The 21,299-nt window shown below is 33.4% G+C and overlaps 1 protein-coding gene across 4 annotated transcripts in view; it reads right to left on the reverse strand.

Moving 5' to 3' along the window:
* Window positions 1–3,289: 3,289 nt before the first annotated feature.
* LOC106460163 (intrastrand cross-link recognition protein-like) overlaps window positions 3,290–21,299 on the reverse strand; it is a 68,779-nt gene continuing 50,769 nt past the window's right edge. For all 4 annotated transcript variants that reach the window (XM_022386817.1, XM_013919850.2, XM_022386816.1 and 1 more), the window contains 3 exons: window positions 20,741–20,879; window positions 11,662–11,771; window positions 3,290–6,055 (listed from right to left, as the gene is read on the reverse strand). In XM_022386817.1, coding sequence (XP_022242525.1) covers window positions 5,636–6,055; window positions 11,662–11,771; window positions 20,741–20,879 — 669 coding nt within the window. In that variant the 3' untranslated portion in view covers window positions 3,290–5,635. The remainder of the gene's footprint in view (window positions 6,056–11,661; window positions 11,772–20,740; window positions 20,880–21,299) is intronic.

Below are 21,299 nucleotides of genomic sequence, written 5' to 3' on the forward strand. Positions count from 1 at the left end.
CGAACATGTCCTCAAATCCTTTATCTACTGCCTGGCTATCAGTAGAATTCAGTTCCATTAGAAATCAAAGATGTTTGAAATTACAGAACTGGTTCCTATATGCATAAACTCTCTCGGATTAGGCAATGTCAGCCCTCACTTATGACCATTTGAACCTACTAATGTTTACGTAGTAACTACTTAGGGACCTTCTTTTAGTTTAGTATTTGTTTTGGTGCAACTTATAAAGTTTCACCAAACAGATGTTATTACCCCTTCTAGTACACTTGTAGTCTGAATTTCCTTGTGTTAACGTTTTACTTGTACTGAAGCAATGTTAAGAAAATATTCAGTAAAACAGGGTGCTTATTAAAACATTTGAATATTGATACATCAAATTTACATTAAATATTACATCTAAGCTACTGTCCATGATTTTCAATTGCTACCGATAATTACACCTACTCACGAATATTTAACTTAAAATTGAAATATCTTGAACAACTCTTAGCGAAAAACTGTTTTCTCCCAAGTGTTGTTTCTTCATTACCCCGGTCCACCCATGAAAAGTTTCTACCTGCCAGTTATTTCAATGTCGAAACATTCTCCCAGAAGTATTAATGGAAATAGCAAGTGCCCACTATCTTTAGATAATACCCTCTAGATCAATAACCACGTTTAACTTTAAACCACAAAGTTTTAACACTCAAATCGAATCCGTTGTTTTTACATTTTCCTTATTGTTGGCTCTTTGTCTAATTAATTTATTTTTGCTATTCAACACTCATGAATAACTTTATGTAATGTTTATATGGACATATATTTATTCATATGGATATATTGCTATATACATATAATCATTACACATTGTCACATGCTCTAGTAGCTTGAAACAGATTGCTTCTAGCTCGGGCGCAAATTACTTGGGAAAGCTATCTAACTTTTCGCTTTCAGACATCACGAAACAAATATTCACTGGCAAAACTCATCCAAACTAGGAACTTTCAGCTATAGCTTCCACCAGCAAAAGAATAATATCCATGCTATTATTGCAGTATATTAAAATACTCTCAGAAGAAACTCAATTACCTCACTGCTTGTAGAAACGTTATACATTCTCTAGTTTGCAGGTGAGAATCTAGCGAGGGCAAAGTAGTTATGCTTCAACTTTCAATACTGAGCTAGACAAGTAAGTGATCCTCTCGAAATGTCCGATAACGTCTTGCATTAGAACATTCACTTGGTATGTTAATGAGATAATGACTACTGTATGTGATTACACGTTCTACTATGTCCTGCAACTGCAATGATACTGCTCAGACCCCATTACGGCTGGTGTCAGTGGATAATAGGAATCTGCTTTCTTGGATATTCTCGCCATGGATCTTCCACCAAAGCAAGCTTTAGGGGTTGGAATGAATGTTTAATTTTTTTGCATCCTACAAAGAGTGTCTCAATTTTGGCGAGAGCAGACAAAGTTAACCACACATCGTCAGTAATATGACGCAAAACCAAGTAATTTGCAGACTTTTTATTTGGACACAGGTTGAGGCCAGTCTCTCACCACTACTTTAGCTGGTTCTAGATACTCCATTTCTACCTACAACATGATTGATAAACTCCACTTGTGTGTGTATAAGTTTGCAATTTGATTGTTTCAGTTTCAAGCCTGCCGTATTGCATCCATTGTAATATAATAATCAGATTTTTAACTACAGACTCGAACCAATGACCCAGACATTAATCTCTACACTTTATAAATTTGTTTTCCTCTTTCTTGATTTTCGTGCAAAGCTGCTCGAGGGCTATCTGCGTTAACCGTCCCTAATTCGGAAGAGAGAGCTTAGGGGTAAGGCAGCTAATCTACACCACCAACTCTTGGGCTATTCTTTTACCAACGAACAGTGAGATTGACTGTCACATTATAACACCTCACAGATGAAATGGCCAGCATTTTCGATCGAATCCGCTACCCACAGATTGTCATAACCACCAGGCCACGTTGGTCTCATTATTCAGTTAGAGTAGCCCAAGAATTTGCAGTGGATGTTTCTAGCTAGCTGCCTTCCTTCTTAGCCCATCATTTCAAATTTCAGGATGGTTAACGCAGACAGCCCCTTTTATAGCTTTACACGGATTCCCAAAAGAAACATACACCTATGTTATAGCGTTTTCAGCCCTTAGACTTACTAAGCCAACTAGTGGCAGTATTTAATTAAGTGTAACTTTTAACAGCAAATATATATAATTAAAATGAGACGCCATTTGTTGTGCTTGAGTCGCATTTTCCACATAATAACACTATTAATTTTGAGTTTAACTATGTTTCAAAGTTTGATTCATGACTTCAGAAGTTTCACGCAACTTTTTTCTTTCAATATCACATTTTTGCCCTATTGACTGAGAAATTGATTACAGAAAATTCCGACAAAACAACCTATAAATTTACCAAGTAAATTAAAACTGTCCCCCCACCAAAACCTAGTTGCTGGGTGGAAGAATACAATTATTTTTATTTCACCATGTGCTTTTCTACTGTGAACATCAAAACACAGTAAACATTATCAATTAAATTTATAAACAAGAGGGAATCCTCAATAACCGCGGCACTTGAAATTCGTTTAGGCAGGATTAAATTAATCTACGAGATATTTTCTTCCCTTGTTATCAACTATATTTTTGTGCGTTTGTAATACCAAGCGTGGGATACATGTATACCCAATAAAATGTCATTACTCATAAGGATCTCTACCAGCCTACTCTCAAATTGAGACCTCAGGATTAGTCAAATATATCAATCCAAAGGGTCCAAAACCGTAATTAGATCTTAAATCGGTCAAGAGATGATGGAGAGCTACGAGCTAAAAGTTTGTACTTCAAAAAATCAATGTTATGCCACAGCTAAAAATACGGGCATGGACTGAAGAAAAATCAAATCTAAGAATTTATTTTCAGTCGGGCATGCTTCTTCTGTTCACATACACACAAGCTCACGTTATTTTAGTATTTAAGAAGTTTTATCCAAAACCTATAATGTTTGTACACGGTACATTTGGCAAAGACAGATAAATGGAATGAAAAAAATTGTTATGAACATGTGCAGTGATTACTGGGGAATAAATTATAAAATAAAAAAAGTTTAAAAAACTAGTTTATGTTAAACTACTTTGTAATAAATATAATTAATTTGATGAAATCATCGAATAACATTTTCACCTTTTGGTCTCCCTTTCTGAAGTCTACTATGTCACAGTAATTTTCACTTACAAAAGGAAAAAAAAGAAAAGAAATACACACACAACTCTAGAAGTCCGGCACCAGCATCCTTTTATTTACACTTTGTGTACAGAGTCGGGGAAAGCATCTTGGATCCTCCCACTGCATGTACTCCTATTTAAGATCTCTTGTGACTTATACTAAATAGTAAAACACAAGTTTACAATTTCACGGTGACAAAAATTGTGATAATGTAAATAAAAAACACCTGCCATTTACCGGACTTGTTTTGCAAAATATTTAAGACATTTTTTTGTTCCAAGTGGAAAATATGACGCTATTATTACATAAATGGGGTGCAGTTTTTCCATGTTTGTCATTTTACGAAGAGAAACTGGAATTTCTACAAGCAGTGAAATATTTCTACCCATTTATCCATAAAAATTGTAAGGACTTTTTAAAGTATAAATACAATTCGAATAAGAACACACGCAAGACATAAAAGTTCGACATTTGAAAATATACAATGAATTGTGAAAAACTTCGTACATATGAATAATACAACCTTAACTTATGAATCGTGGTTCTACTAAAATAATTATAACAATGCTTAAAATTAACTTGGTTTAACTGAAAAACGATATATACGAGGGTATTGCATGAGCATAAAAATTAGTTTCTGTTTTAATAAACTACAATTTTGAAAAGGAATGTAAATTTAATGAAAAAGACTGTGCATTGGTCCCAGTTAAAAACAAACATTTACTGAGATGGTTGGTTATATATCTATAAAAAGATAAATACAATTCTAACAACAAGCTTCATTGAAAGCTATGAAACTTTGGCATACCTTAAAACTGAGATTACTGTATTTTTTTACAAATGATCAACATACCAAAGTAGCATATACTAAAAAAAAAAAGGTTAATAAGAGTCTGCATAAATTAAAATCTTTGGAAACAAACTAATACTGAGAAGAAGTAGAAACAAAACAAGAGTTTCAACTTTTGATTTTACAATGAAGTTCACCTTACTTCATTCATATGTGACATAAAGATTGAGTTAATGAAATAAAAACCACACACACATATTTAAACTCATATACACTCCACTTATGGCCTCATTTGAAAGGGGAGGTTCAGACTTACTTCAGAGTAAGCAGTATTACAAGCCCAGAGTGTCAGTTTAATGGCACAATAATTTTCATTATAATAAGCAAAATTTAACTCAGTATCACAAATATCATCCAAATACTAAAAAAAAAAAAAAAGAGCCACAGTAGGTTAAATACACAAGTAAGCATGTAATATCAAAGTATGATTGTGTGATTAAAAAAGAGGAACACTAATGATACTAATAATTACATGCTATGAAATGTTTATCAGACATGTCTATTTACAGATATATTTGAAAAATGGCTACACTGTACTGAGAATCATGAGACATTAAACAAATATTTAACAGTCCCTATCATATATATAGGGACCACAGGAAGCATCTTGAACAGTTTTTCCATTACCGTGTATGAAAACTAAAGTTTTACAGATATGTAAAAAAAAAATCTACTGCACTTCTGTCAAATCTTTCTTCAACATTTCTGGCAGGAGCACTTGACAGGAAAAAAAACAACAAAAACCTGCTACAACAAACAAACAGTAGAATACTTTGAAATACAATAAATATGTAGATATTCTAAGCCTCATTCACAATGTTTAATACCTTTAATCATTAGCTGTCTGGTGTTATAATAATAAAATATGTAACCCTTTCTCAGTCAACAGTCTTGGTACTAGAGAAACTAAGCATTACATACAAGTTGATATATATACACATGTATATAATGCACTGTGCAGATCAACTCGTATCACAAAACAAAGTTGTACATGGTAGTATAAACATCAAGTTGTGACCAAACTTTTTGTTTTCTTTAAATAATCAACTATGATTACAAGCAGTAAAGTAAAAGACATGACAATGAAAACGTATAAAAAAATTTACAATAAAAGTGTCAGCTATTAGCTACCAACAGAAACAGCATGTGCCAACACTTTCGTTTTCTTTCTACAGTTTTCTGGAACACTGGAATTTTTATCAAGTGCACTTGAAGGACTGGAACAACTTCAAGACTTGTACTCCATAACAAATTTTTACCAAACAAAGCTAACTGGTGCTTATTATATTTGAGAAATTATCTTTAAAAAAAATAATCAGTAAGATTCTCATGGCTATCAATGACTTTTAAACCACCATGTACATGCAGTGACAGTAACTTAGCTACATCTACAAAACACAGAAGTGCAAAAACTCAGCCCAGACCATAATGGGTACAAAAAATAAACAAACAATGGCAGCACAGCAATTAAGTAAGATTTTACACATTACAAAAGCTATCCATGGTAGCGACCTCTCAACTGAAGAGTTGTTGCCATCAGCTAGCTACTCATGACCAGCTGTATTGACCAGACTGTGGCGATTGGTTGTAGCTGTTGTTGCTATTACCCATGTATGGAGAGTTGTTGGCAGCATGAGCCTGAGTATAATTAATGGGAGTATTCAGGATGTTTCCCAAGTGAGATAAGTTGGGAAGAGCAGCAACTGATGGTTGACCATAGGCCATTTGGAGAGCTGCAGAGTGAGCCGGGGTCATTTGGGCCAGTGGCATGGGTGAAAGGCCTGAAGGAATGTTGGAAGACAACCCTGAAGTGGCAGGGCTGACAGAGTGGGCAGCAGGAGGGGAAGCAGAAGCAGAGTTTCCTGATGGAGACTGTGCTATGTCCTTACTGTCAGAGTCATCCTGTTCCTCCAGCTGCATCATCATCATATTAGGCTGCTTGGCCATTTGTTGAACTGAAGTACTTTGCTGTCAAAACAAAAACAAAAGTGTTATTCTGAAATTGATTTATACATTACTGGTTAAGAGTAAACAAAACTAACATAAATTCTAGTTGGTATGCTGAAGTTTCTGCTAATTTTTGATAATACCTGTTTTGTTATAATAGTTAAAATTTTCCTAAACTAAAAATGTATTTCAAGTAATACTTACCCCTGCTGACACTTTAGCTATTCCTTGCTTGACAATGGCTTTGCCTATCTAAACATTGGTCTTGCATGCTCCAGTCTTTTATACCCCACTTAAATGCCCTTGGTAATATCCAATTTGCAAATCCCCCTACCTGTGTCAAAGCACCCTCTATCCTGACTCTGTATATAAGCACATAACTCAGATAATGTAATCACTTTTTCTAGACTTACACCATCCCAGTCACTAATGCTGGCTCTTAGCAGGGAGGAAGGGCAGGAAAGTGTCAGGAGAGGTATTATTGGAAATAAATTTTCTATTTAGGAAAATGTTAACTTCCAAAACATTCTTACCCTCTGCTAGAATCCCACATTGATAAATTAGAGGGACAAGTGAGGGCATTGTCCATAAAGAAAGCATCTGTATAGAACAGAGGTGTACTAAGATAAGAGTGGTACACAAGTGGGGAAACCGCACTACATCCAGAACAGGTATGCTCTTCACTCAGAACTGAATATTGATATCAAGGTGGAATAGTACACGAGTAATTATTATAGGCCAGCCCCAACCAGATAACTTTTAACTCTTATTATAACAAAAACTAAGCAATAAAATATTTCCTCACTAAAATAATCAATAATATCTAAACTAAACAGTCGTTTATATCATGATAAATGTGAAATATAGATATATTTTTGATTGGATCCCAACCTGTAGCCAGAATTACAATGAGAAAGTAAGCAATACTGAAGTGTACAAACTTTCTCTTCCACCTGAAGAAATCCGAAAGGCACCACCCCAGGCTCAGAATGATGGGATCACATATGCCTTACTCAACCAGAGGAACATAACTCATCTGATCTGGAATTATGAACGTTCATCCTCGCTTTACAACCAAGTGGGCAAGGAGCATTCCACTTGCCCTCGGGATTAGGGAGAGGATGTGGAACACTGTGTTCAACCAAGGACAGGGTGAGACCACTTCACATTCGGAATTATGAGGAGATAGTGGACCTCCATCCACGAACAATATACAACTCAACATTGTCCATAAGAAGGGCCAAGCACACCCCAATCTGATAGCAAAGATTTGAATCTGAACCAATATTACAAGTAGGTTCCCACTGCTATCTGGGAGGGGGGGGGGCAGTTTGCCTTCTTTTCCAAGAGTTCCCTAAATTTTTAAAAACAAACCAACTCGATTTATTCAATCATATGACAGGCAGATATCCACTTTAGCTTTACTCGTGGTAGTCCATGATTGTATGGCAATACCATCCAGTAGTGTGCCTAGATGGTCATATGGAACACCTAATTTCTACAGAGCCTGTTGCAAACAGAATAAGTATAGTCAAATGGGTTGCTAGTGCAGAATTGGATTAATAAAAGCATACCTGTCTGGGCAACACTTGCCACAAAGTGGGATCCAATGAAAGCAAGATGTAAGGGACTCTGGAAAAGAAAGAGACCAGACAGGAATACCCCCTCCTTCTTATAATCTAGTAGATGTTGTTAAAAAGACCATGGAGGGAGTGGAAAACCCCCAGATTATATAAAGAATGTGAGAGAAAAGCATTAGGAGAAGTCCACATACAGGCCCGTAAAATGTCCCTCAGTGAATCAAAGAAATGGGCAGTGAAAGACAAATGTGCTGAAGCTGATGAGATGCAACTCTCAGAAGATTCCACGCCTGTAAAATCCAGAATATTCAACATGGATATCTGCAAAATCACCTCCAAGGAAGTGGGGATAAACCTTTGGAATCCGAAGTATCCCGAAGAAAACAGACGAGAACAACCATCACGAAAGGAGTTAGAGTGAGCCAAATGACAACTCTGAGCCTGACATGATAAAACAAATGATCAGCTTATGATCGATTGTATAAATGAGAAATAATTGGCAAAAGAATTATGGAGATGGATGTATCCCCGTACCTGGTGGCCAAAGACTTAGAAAGAATCTAAAGGGAGAGAGAGAGAGAAAATCCTACAAACATGTCAACAACTACAGCCGATGACATCAGCATGTCAGCAACAACAAAATACCCATTAAGGAAGAGATGATACATGGTACATGAGGCTAAAGACTTGATTAGTTGTTGAGACAAGGCATGTAGTACCACCTTAATATTTCAATTAAGTAATGGAAAAGGTCATTTTGGAAATAAGGCTGGATAGCACTGGGGAGTCCAAAACTATCAGATGTTTAGGATAACTAAAAAGGAGATGAAAAAGTTGTCTGACCTAAACGACAGGACACAAAGCTAAACCCAAGTAAAAAAAAAAAGGTCACGTATGAACAAGGATGCATACATACGCATGATAATGATAGAGGTGACCCAAACCAACCACCACTCAAAAATTAAGATGTTGCTCCTGATGAAAAAGACTGGAAAATCTGGTGGATTGAAGTTCCAGATTCATTAGTTGCAATGGGACCACTGAAGGGAAAGCATGTGTCCTCATCCCAAAAAATTCAAAAGGTTTGATTGAAACCCACAACCATCCCTGTAAGAAAGAGCTTGACTGCCCATTTCATAGCCTGGAGCTGGATGGGAGGTAGCTGAGTAGACTGTAAAACATGGTCAAAACTTGTACAACCTAGCAGAAGACATATGATGCTGTTGCTAGACCAATGCCTAGATCCCTGAACTGCAGAACTTGATCCCTGTATACAAAACATAGCTAAAGGCAAGATGAATTCACTAAGAGAATGTGGAGAAATGCCTCAGCAACCACAAACTTAGGCATCCGTGGACCTGGTAAAAAATGCCAATGTAGGGTGAAAAAGGACTCCATTATGGACTGGGGAGAAAGAATGACGATCATCCGCAAATATCCCCTCGTCTCAGACAACAAATAAAAAGGAATAAAATCCCAGAAGAATGGGATCAACTGTCACTACCACCCCCTGTGATCATTAACTCTGATAGCCTTGAAACAAAAAATCTGCACTTCACAGGTCAAGTGGAAATACCACCAGGTGAGAGGATAATGGAGGTGGAGAATTGAATGGAAAGACCAACCTCGATACCAGAACTTGAAGCGCCCACGGATTGTGAAGGAATACCAGATGCCCATCAATAATTGTAACCCCACTCTAACTGATCCCCCCCCCCCAGGTTGATACTGACACCATTGGTGTTGATTGGTCCAAATGTAGTAGTCCTGAAACTAATGTCCGATTCTATTCAGTTGCTAGAGCCAATGAAAGTTTGAGAGGTCAACAACAACAAAAAAGCAAATGGGTGATAGCAATTTGCAATAAAAATGCCCTGGGGCACCCACAAACATGAAGTGATGATAAAAAGAAGCCATATGTAACACCTAGAGGCTACAGCAGGTAGACAAAGTCCCTTCAACAAGATATCTCTACAGAAGGAACAGAAGCAGGCAATCTGACAAAGGTAGAAGTCAGTAGGAGACCCCAATGTGGGAACCATTGATAGGCTGCCAACAAATTGTAGGGGAAGAAATATCACAGAGCAAAAGTGAGGAGTAAACAAATACAATAAAAAAAAATGTGATTGGTTCAAAGTGATCACATGAACTAACCTGGAACCCCACATATCCAAAATTAAATAATTTTAGTTTGTGGAATTTAGGGATGCCCCCTAATAGTCGACCAAACCGTTAGTCAATGAGAAGAGTCTTAGTTGACCAAGTTTTCATTGGTCGGTTAGTCAGAGAAAGAAGAAACCAAAAAACCCTCAAACTCCATTCAGGAGCTGTGCCTTGTCGTTAAAAAATTAGACTATGTTGGGCAGGAAATCATCCAAAGTGTGGGATTATTCCATGTTGAGGCTACTTCTCCGTAGGCCTGTTTATTTTTGCACTGATATTTCTCTTTTAAGTGTTTTAGTTTGCTGTATATTTATTTATTCATTTGTTTATATAATTTATATTTATTTACATTTTAAAAAGAAATGAAAATATTCTTTCAATTTAGTTTTTTAACAAAAGGCTATTTTTTATTTATCATTTGTTTTATAAGTTATTGTGTTGGTGTTACAAGTTCATAAGTTGTGTGATGTTATACTGTGTTGAAATAAATTAACAAGATGTTCAGTCTCCTTGCTGGTTGTTCCGACACATTCAGAATCATTACCGCTTTTGCCATTAGCATTGTTGTTAATGGGCGGCTCGCTTGGTGCATGCGCTTGTAATATATTGTAAAGGATCATTATTACAGTTTTGTATTTCTCTGTAATGTAGCACAGTGTTAACGATGTTACTTATAACATTCTTTCTCAGCCCTAGAACTCAAACCATTTTCTGATGCCCCCAAAAATATATATCTAAGTAATTAAATTAATATCATAAACGTGCAACGACTAGTGGCTTGAACTAACGACTACAAGTCAACTAGGAAAATTTTTGATTGGGGCAGCCCTAGTGGAATTGAAAAGTACATCCCCTTGGAGATGGAAAGCCAAAGCATATAAACAGACAAATGGGGGTACAAGGTATATCTATCCCATCATGTAATAAGGCAGTAAATCTCTAGCATGAACCACGAATATCAGGTGAAGAAGGAAAAACTAAACAGTCCCCTTCACCCCCCAACATCAAGGGAGAAGTAGACTCAAAGGTCACAGAGAAAAGCCCCAAAATCTCATAACCCAAATGGCTAATTGAAGAAAAGGAGTAGGAGGTGATTGATCCAAGTTGGACTCATGAAAAGCCGACTTAATAAATAAAATATTAGAAAAATCGAGTCCAAATTCTCCCCAGAATAACCAAGATCAACAAAAAAGACAACTTCAGAGGCCCCAGGAGAAAAAACATATCAGGCTAAGTGTATGTTTCCATCTCCCAATGGATCAAAACATGAACAGCCTCAACTGAGAGTGACCCCTCCCGCCAACTGTAGAGAGACGCTAGATAACAAAGGAGGTCTAGGGCGGTCATATTAACTGCCATGCTGACAATGATAATACGGGAATTCATACCCGCAAGCATCATGTCCAATTTTTTTCTTAAGGAACTTATAATTATACAGAAATCTACAAGCCGGTGCAAAAATTGCAATCCATAACGAAATGAACCACATCATTTCATCAGACAAAACCATGACCAACGCTTTGTCAAGAATAAGTGATGTGCTTATATACAGTGTCAGGATAGAGGGTGTGTTGACGCAGGTGGATGGATTTGGAAATTAGATATTGCCAAGGGCATTTAAGTGGGGTATAAAAGACTGGAGCATGCAAGACCAATGTTTAGATAGGCAAAGCCAACAATGAGGAATAGCTAAAGTGTCAGTGAAGAGAAAGTATGTTTAGGAAATAACAGTTGTGACAGCAGAGAAGCGAGTCAACAGAGTAAATAAGTATCACATCTGCCATACAAGAAATACACCAGAAATACTTACAAGTTTATGTTTTAGAATTTTATGGATGCTGATATGTATAAAAAGAAATACAAGAGGAGTAAACATGTGTTTACCTGTCTACGGTACTCTTCCATTGATTGTTCATATATTATTTTGGCTTCATTCTGTTTTTCAACATAAGGCTGCTTCTCTTCTTCAGTCATGTTTCTCCACTGTTCACCACCTATGAAAGAAAAATAAATTAAAGGCCTTTCCACAATGTCACTTGCTCACTAGATCTGAACAACTGACAGAAGTTTTTAGATTAGTCTTTAACCATTTCTATATGTGGTTGTCAAGGTTATGTCAAATTAACTGACTTTAGCCTTAACTAGCTCAGGTTAATAACAAGTGTGATAAAATACTGGATTTGAAAACTTCAAGATTTCTGTGTATCTCTACATTATTTGTGATGTTTCTTAAAATAATTTCACAATAGTTTGTGAATCATCTACTGAAATTGGTAGAAACTAATGTATTTCTTTCACATATAATCTAAGAACCTTGCTAATGCTTCAAAACGTACTCATTATATTAAGAGATTTTTTATTTATAATTACACATCTTATCATTGGTAATCAATTGTTGTTTGTTCCACAACCTTTCACCTAATGCACAAATAAAGTATTCAATCAGAGGAAGTAAAAACAATTCACTATACAAATCTATTATTTCTTGTGATAATAAGTCAGTATTTAGTGATTCAACACCTTATCTTTTAATGTCTTCATCAAAAGTTAAAGATTTTAAAAATCCAACTCTATTGTTCACTATGTTAAATTTTCACATGTGCTTCAAAAAGTGTGCTAGATAACCAGGTAACCTATGATTATCAGTACTGAATTTAGAGACGTTTGGTGCTACCGAATGTACAGTGAAATAAAAAAAGCTTTGCATTTTCAAAAGATTTAAAATCTCTTCAAGACATTGCTAGAACTAATTTTGATACTGAGTCATTATTTACCAATGTACCTTCGCAAGACAGGAATGTGCATAATGATCCAATTTTTGCTTTCTATGACATTGTGAATTACTTCTGCTATTTCTATTTATTTGATACCTATAAAGAATAAGTAGGTTTGGTCCTGTCAATGGCACTAATCCCTAAAGGAGTAGATCTGGATTAGCTTTACAATCCAATAAATTTACACTTACTACAAACAGAGTCACGTACTTAAATAAAACGTGGTGCAGTTTACAGTAAAAATTGTACTACTCATATCTATTGTTTCAAACTGTGTTGTGTACAATTTGGATACTGGTATAAAATGTTCATTTATATCTCATGTATGCAAGTTTACTATAACATAACTAATTTTATACCCGAACTTGCTGAAATAACAACATATATAATGATGATTCGAATGTTTCATATGCATAATTTCAACTGATTTGTTCTACATAAATATTTTCTGTACCTTACTTTGACATTAAAGTACCTAATTCAAATTCTCACATGAAGCTTTCATTACAGTAGCCACAGTAAGCAAAAGTTCAGTTTCCTGAAACTGATATTATTTTCACACATTACTCTAGAAGCATTAATTTACACTACACAATTTCCTGGATTGTAATAAACTTACACTGTTAGTACAGAATTAGCTTTACAAAAAATGTTTTAAAAATAATACAGAAAGTATTTTGTTACATACATTAACATCAGACACACAAAGCCCTTCACCTTAAGTTCTAACATTACAGGAGAAATATTTGCTGATGCAGGACATGCAGCTACAAAATATTAACTACAAAGTTTCCTGTTTATTTTCCTCTAACCAATCAGATATTGAACTATATTTTGCACAGAGATAGTGATAAATAACATATTTAAATTTACTCTGTAGTTTGGCTCTCATTAAGCCTAAATCAATCTCTTAAGCCATTCTAAAGCTCTCTCTCTCTCTCTCTGTGATCACAATTTACATTATAAATATATATTTGGGTCTAAACACATTCTTCCAGTGAAATATAAATTGATTCAGTGTGTTAGCTGCTAGAAAAATTATGAAGACTATATGAAAAATGTGAAGATGTCTCAAACTACTGAAAAAAACCAGGTGCAGATACTTAATCAGGTGTAAAGTGAAGAGTTAAATGGACCATACATTTATGTAATAACTTGTACCAGAAGAGCTGCTCAAATTCTTCAATGAATATTTGAATTTATGATAAATCTTCACTGAGTAACAAGCAAACCACAAAAAAGCTACTATGAACATACTGCCTTAGGTCCATCAGTTGGATATCTTCACTGTTAGCAATAATTACTTCACTGACAATGGCATATTTTATAGCTCAGTAATATGAAGGAAGCTCAAATGGTGGTGCATTTTTCACTCTGAAGTAGCAATTGCACCATGAGGGTATTTCAGCTACTACAAAACATGCAAAGCCAAATTATCTTTTACATGGATTTTTTTGCAATACAAAAACCAAAGGCACATGTATAAAGTACTACAGGCATTGATAGCACAATTAATACAAGTTGTAGAAGTATTAATATAATTAAATTAAACAGTCAATCATATGTTGTATGGAAGAGGTAAAGCTTACACACGTTAGTTTAAGCCTAATACCTTACTAAAGGTGGTCATATAAAAAGTAAATTCATATGAAGTATTTCATATTTTATTATTATTCCTTCTTTAAGTATTGTGTTGGTAAACATAATAGTAGTAAAAAAATTCACAAGCTATGAACAGATTTCTCATTCAAAACAGGAATTTTGTAGTCAAAGTGCAATATTATTCCTGAAAAAGACTATGCTACATAGCATTTAGTTAATTTTTTCCCTCAAAAATATACACAATGCAGCTGTTAACAAAAACACATTATTCTTGTTTTCTTTAATAAAATTAAGTCTTTCTCTTATACCAGGAATGTCACTAGTATTTATAGAAGAAGGAAACTGAAAGAAAGTAAAAAGGAGGGGGAGTGTCTGGAATCCTCCCTGAATGGGAGTTGGGGGGGGGGACATTTTTTATAATGGGTCTGAAAAGCAAAACTTTCTATAAGAAATACATTTTTTTTAAATTCAAAGAGAATGTAACTGGCATGTGGTAAGGTTGTTTTTTTTACTTGCTTTTTCTCAAGTATAACCATGAATTTCCTCTTGGGACACATCACTTTTAGTCTTTTTCAGAGTTAAAAAAAAAAGCTAGATATTTTCATTATATAATCTAAGTCATGAAAATAACCTGACAATTAAATATATATAAACAAACTGGATGTAAACAAATTATATGAATTGAAAAGTTTTAAAACAACAGAACTTATTTGTAGTCAACTCATACAGAATAACATACACAAATTATACATGGAAAATCATCACTATGTTGAGAAAGTTGTCTAGTTCCTAAAGAACTGCACTAGATAGAACCTTTAAATTTTGGACATTAAAAAACAAAAAAGGAAAATATACAAATGAGAATAGCCAGGAGCAAAGGCGAACACAGATGGAGTAAAAAAAAACCAGAATCCTAGTCTTATTAAAATCCCCTGCATTTACATTTATAAAAGTTATATACTTTGTAAAAAAGTCTGCTTGAAACTGTTGTAACAACAATTTCTTTGCAATATTTATTTTTCTATACCATTTTTTCTATAACTAAAATACAAAACATGAATAAATAGAAATTAACAATCACTGTCATGTTAAAAGCATTCTATAGTTGCTAATTATTAATCTTACTAGTTACTAGCTAACATAATACTTAAAAGTAGCAGTAAATCTACAGCATTTTATTCTAATTTTTTACCAACATTTAGTCAATATGTACATATATAAAGCAAAATTGTTTCTAGTAAAAAATTTAAATACAGTAGAACCTCAACATTAGGGGCACCTTTCTGACTGCATTCAATATGCCCTCTATAGCAAGGCTCCCTTAATATAAAAAATGAGCCATGCAAAGCTGGATTCCACATTGACTGTACTACATTTTTGAATTTTAAGCCCCCCCCCCATTTTGTTTGGTGTATGCATTTGATGTATGAAAATACATGTACATGTAAAAAGTTACTATGCATTTGTACAACACACACATTAGGTAATTAGCACAAATACATGAAAAGAAAATTTATATTCTTATTCTTTACATCATTGGTTATGTATTCACTTTGTAAAAAAGTCTTTAATATATCAGTGTTTGTTAAATTTACACTGGTGGTGTTGCAATTGACCCTTGAGAGTCATGACAATGTCTAAAATGTCCAACAAACCCAACCCAATACAACTGTTTTAATACAATACTCTTGAGAGCAACAATGCATGCATACAGAAATAAGCCAATTTGATCACTGCTCTTAGAACACAATGTGGAATTTGTCAGCTTATGTATCCTACAGTGTTTACAACAAGAGTTCCCAGGATAATAAGATAGTAATTTGAATCTGTGAAAACATTTATTATAGTATATGGTTTGGAGCCAATCCAATAAACATCGCAAGTGTTTGAATATTGGTCATCCTTCTAGGATGCTTGGAATTTAGTGGTAAGCCGTACAGGTGTACAAAGATACTTGTGCAAATAGTTATAAAATCCTATTTCCTTTTCAGCAAACTTATTCATCACCCAATAAACATTCTTTATTCAAAAATGTTTAAATTTTATTTATTTTTATTAAAACATAGAAGAATAAATATAAAATACTTTGAAAACCAAGATATTGTATACTCACAATGTTATAAATTATTTAATAAAATTTAGAAAATAACTCTCTAAAAAGTCATGACATGCACTTTAATAGGCCCACAGCGAAAGAGTTAACTCTCACTTTATATAGAGAACGAGACTAAAGACACTGCCTTTAATCTGGAATATTGAGATGTCCATTAATGCAAGATTTATTTTGGTTACAAACAACAGAAAAAAGAAAGAGGCTGAATAGGTCTGCCGTAAATGACCACAGTTCCAATTGTTTCAAAGTACTCCTTAATCAAGGTTCTACTGTACCATTATAACATTATCATTTTTTTCAATTTTACTGGATATAAAAATTTCACTGTTACTTTGTTTATTCATCAAATTAATGCACCAAGTCTTCTATTTGCCTCTTACCCTTCCTTTGTTCTTGAAATATTATCACACGTTCATAGTACAATCTTGTAAACAAAGAATAGACATATGGCATCAGCCCACTAACAGTCCCAATGTGCTGTTCGATGGGAGCGGTGTATTTTTAAAATATCATTGCTGCTACATCCGTTATATCTAGTGCAGATGAGGCCTTTCACTCAATACCAGGTCTCATTAGGCTGGCTGAGATACAACAGACATAGCAATGATCTAGGCAATATATATATATATATCATCAATTTTTATGAACAACTTTTAGGGTACGAATTGTATTGAGCAAGTGAACTGTAATTATTATCAATCTTATTTCAGTCATTTTGAAATCTGAATTTTAGGCACGATTTAATAACAACAGTATTTAAACTGTTTATTTATTCATTATTAATTTTATTGTTTTATTTGAATTAAGTTATAAATGTACTGGGAAGCAACATATAATAAATCATCCACTAAAACTTATTTGCAAAAACTGGAACAGTAATAATAGTTTTAAAACATGACTATCTTTTAGTATAAATTTATTAAACTCAATAAAATGTGGACTTTTTGGTTGATATAACCTTTTTGCAACAGCAGCTCCTTTAAACTCTTTTCTGCACAAGTCACCGTGTTACATTCAAAATTTAATTAAACACCTTTAATATCAATGTATGTAAATGAATTTAATATTATAATGTGTTATGCTCCAAAGTTTTAAGTCCTTTAATATAAAATAAATCTTAAAAAACTACTTAAAGCTTCAGATGTATTGTCACGTGACCAACGAGCTATGAAAAATCTCTACTTTGGTTCTCTGTACCTTCAATAATATAATGATAATATAGTAGAGATATGTATAGCCACTAAGATGCTTACATAACCTTTTGACTTGTTCCTTTCAAAGTTCAAAGTTAAAACAAGTACTAAATTTTTTCAACCCGACAGCCGGCTTGCCCACCTTCAACAGATTTGTTTGAGCTTTAACCCTTCCATGTAGATGCTACATACACGTGTGTGTGTGTATATATATAACAATTAGAAAGAGCTCATTTTACACTATATATATTCATGATGGTGATTTTGAATTTGGCACCAAGTCTTCATCACAGAGTACACAAAATTGACAATAGTATTGTTGGTTGCTTGATCAACTATAGCACTTATGGTTGTTTCTTACCTAAATATGTTATAGTTAGAGATAGTTTAAATTGTATTTACGTCTTACAATTAAATTTTAGTTAATTATGTATTAGTTATGTTTCAAAATGCATAATTAAAAGGTTTAAACAATTGATAAATATACATCACACTTCATATCCATTCTTACAATATTACGTGCTGAATGAAAATTTTACCAACGGGTTGTGCTTGTCTCCCAAAGAAACTGTAATATGCCTCGAAGACACCATTTACTTGTGTCGAGATTAATAATAAGTTGTAAAAGACAACAAAGAAAAATAAAACATTAATAGTTAACAATATGTAAAAATGAAAAGAAGATGAAATTAGGAATTTAACAAAAGGAAACTCTTTAAAGTTATTCTACAAAAAATTAAAGGTATATATATATTTTTTTCTTCTATTTTCAAATTTAATTATGTTGTTGCATTGTATGTTGATGATAATAGCTAGAGTTAGTGATATGGTAGAGAAAATGAAAATAAAATATAAAAATTTACCTTAAAAAACTTTTGATATTTTTTTAGGAGGTTCTAGAGATTATGGAAATGAAAAAGTATTTTTATATTCAAAATGAAATTCACTTTGCACTCAATTTGTTAATAGTTTGAATGTGAGTAACTTCAATAGCAAAATAACATATTTAATAAAAACACTTAATTATAAAACTGTCATTATTTGTGTACAAGCTACTTGTGATCTTTAACGAAATCTTACCAGTTTTTGAGAGGATAAGTTAAGAATTCTCAGAGTTACCTCATGTATTGTTGTATAAGTGCAATTCATGACTTGATTTCCGCAAATTGCATGAGCCTGCCACGAAAGGGATAATTTCAAGTTAGTTTTTATCACAGTTCAGTTTTATGGAATGTTTCATTAATAAAATTGCCTATGCAAATAACAGAAGTGAAAATTTCACTGACTAATAACCACCTAGTTACATTATTTGGGTATTTTAAAAGAAAATGCATAAAACTTTTAGAGCCAATTCCTTTATTTCAGGGTGGGTCAAGTTACCACAAAATATTTTTTTCCCTAGGCCTTATAAAGGCTATACCACAACTGCAGCTTACTTATAGATAATCAATCACAGAGTATGTTTATACATTATTCTATACAATATAAAGTACAATGTGGAAGAAAATGTATATGCCATATTTTTGTTTTGTTACCTTAATAAAATAATTGATACTTCCAAATTTGAAAACTACATTAATTTATTGATTTTGTTATTGTTTATTGAAAATTAATTAGTACATTTACATTTTTAACTTATCACATGGGGATGCAATGAATAAGCAGAAAAAGAAAACTGCTTTGTGAGCACTTGTTTCAGGATTAGTGTTGAGGGGATTTAAGATACTCTAGTGCCTGTTACAAACAACACACAATGTAGAAAAAAAATAAAATTGTAATTTTTTTAGAACTAAAGAAGAAAGTTATGCAAATTATAAATTACAATGTAACACAATATAAAAACAGTAATTTTACAATTTATTAAACATTAAAGAAACCAATTATGCAGTTATAAATAAGGAACATCCCACAAAAACACAGTACATTTACACTTTATTTAACACTAAAGAAGCCCCAGAATTGACAGATGGTTGTCGGCTAGTTGCCTTTCTTCTAGGGACAGTGGCAGATAGTCTTTGTAGCTTAGCCAAAACTCACACACACAAGAGCACTATGAATGAAATGACAAACATGTTTGGTAACAATGAGAACTGACCCCCCAGACTCTTGAATCACGAGGCAAACCCCTTTCAAATTACCACACCATGCTGACTCATAAATTAACTTAAACTAAAAAATAATGCTAATATTTTGATTACTTGGATAGATGGAAAGATGAAAATAGTAACAATATGAAATCCTAATTTTGATTAGTTAGCTATTTCTGTGAATCACGACACTAATGAATTAAATCAAAAACAATAGTTAAAAAATCTTAATGACAATATTTAGTTCACTTGGATAGTTGGAATACTCAGAAACTGATTTCAATTAGTTGATTATTATTGATTAAGCTGATCAAACTTGAATTGAAAATAATAATGAGAATTCATAATGGCAATATTACAATTACTTGGTTAGTTGGAATAATCAAAATACTAAGTTTGATCAGTTCATTATTCTATGTGACATTAATCAATACTTATAGGTATTCAATTAACTAAGTTAATCATCCAACTATTTTATGACTAACATTTTCTACACACATACACAAAACTACAAATGGAAAATGCCAATACAAGGCAAATAAAATTAATGATACAGGTACACTTGAACTGCAGCCACATGCACCATAAGTAATTTATGCTGTGTAGTATTAGTCAATGAAACTCAGCCACAGCTCATATCTAATTATGAATGTGATAGTGGTTGACTGATTTGAGTTTTGTGCTCAATGCATGCTGTTGCTTGCATCTATTTTATAACATGACAATTATGCATTAGTAAAATGTCACAGCTACTTCATGAGGTGTTCTTCGCATATTTAGATATGCAGGCCTGCATTTTGAGTAGAAGATTATTTAACATATACATTATTCATAAACAGAAGATCTGAATTAACTATTTGCTGTTGAAATATACAAACTTCCACAATTATATGGACTTCATATGTAATATTTTTCATATACAAGTTTAAAGAATTAAATACCCAATAAACTAACTTACCCAAAAATGCATGCATTAACACAAGTACAGCACTTACAAAAGCGAGTTAGTGAAGTACATATTTACTTATCAGTTGAAATGAACTTCATTTAAAAACACAAGCTCATAAGTAATAGGGAGTTGAATAAGTTCATATATAATGTAGACTAAAAATAGAGTGCCAAATTCAGTCATGTCACAAATAATAAATATAACCCCCCCCCAAAAAAAAATTTAAATCAAGCACTTTAACTTGCCTAACTTGGCCATAGCTGCTACACCTCCCTCTGGTTCTTTCCCTGCCATTCTTTTTCGAAAGTCAGACATAAACAGCATGAAGGCTGTTCCTGGTCTTTTAGGTTTGTTGGAATCACGAGCAGGCTTATAAATGGCCATCTACATATTAGCAGAAATAACAACAGAAAAGAAAATTTAGCTTGGATTATTAGTTATTATTCGAAAGTAATTAGATTTTTATAAATGAATGGATTAACCTTGAAAAAGACAACTTTTACAAATAATAATTTCCAATCATTATATTAAGTTTTTTACTTTCACACATTAAACTTTTCAACGTACATATAGCTATGAATTAATAAATAACCTCTCGGACAAAAAAATGTCTTTAGTATACAGCAAAGAGATCTAAAATATTTATATTTAATGTAAAGAAGTGAAATTGGAGGAAACATGAATAAAAAAGGAGGTCCAGGGATAAGCCCTGACTGAGAAACGGGTGAAAAGCTATTGAAAGCTCAAACAGTATATGGTTTAAAAACTCTTCTTTTCCCATCCACATGGGCCAGTTCTTTTGGG

Source organism: Limulus polyphemus, unplaced genomic scaffold, assembly GCF_000517525.1.
Source record: "Limulus polyphemus unplaced genomic scaffold, Limulus_polyphemus-2.1.2 Scaffold721, whole genome shotgun sequence".
Lineage (NCBI taxonomy): Eukaryota > Metazoa > Arthropoda > Merostomata > Xiphosura > Limulidae > Limulus > Limulus polyphemus.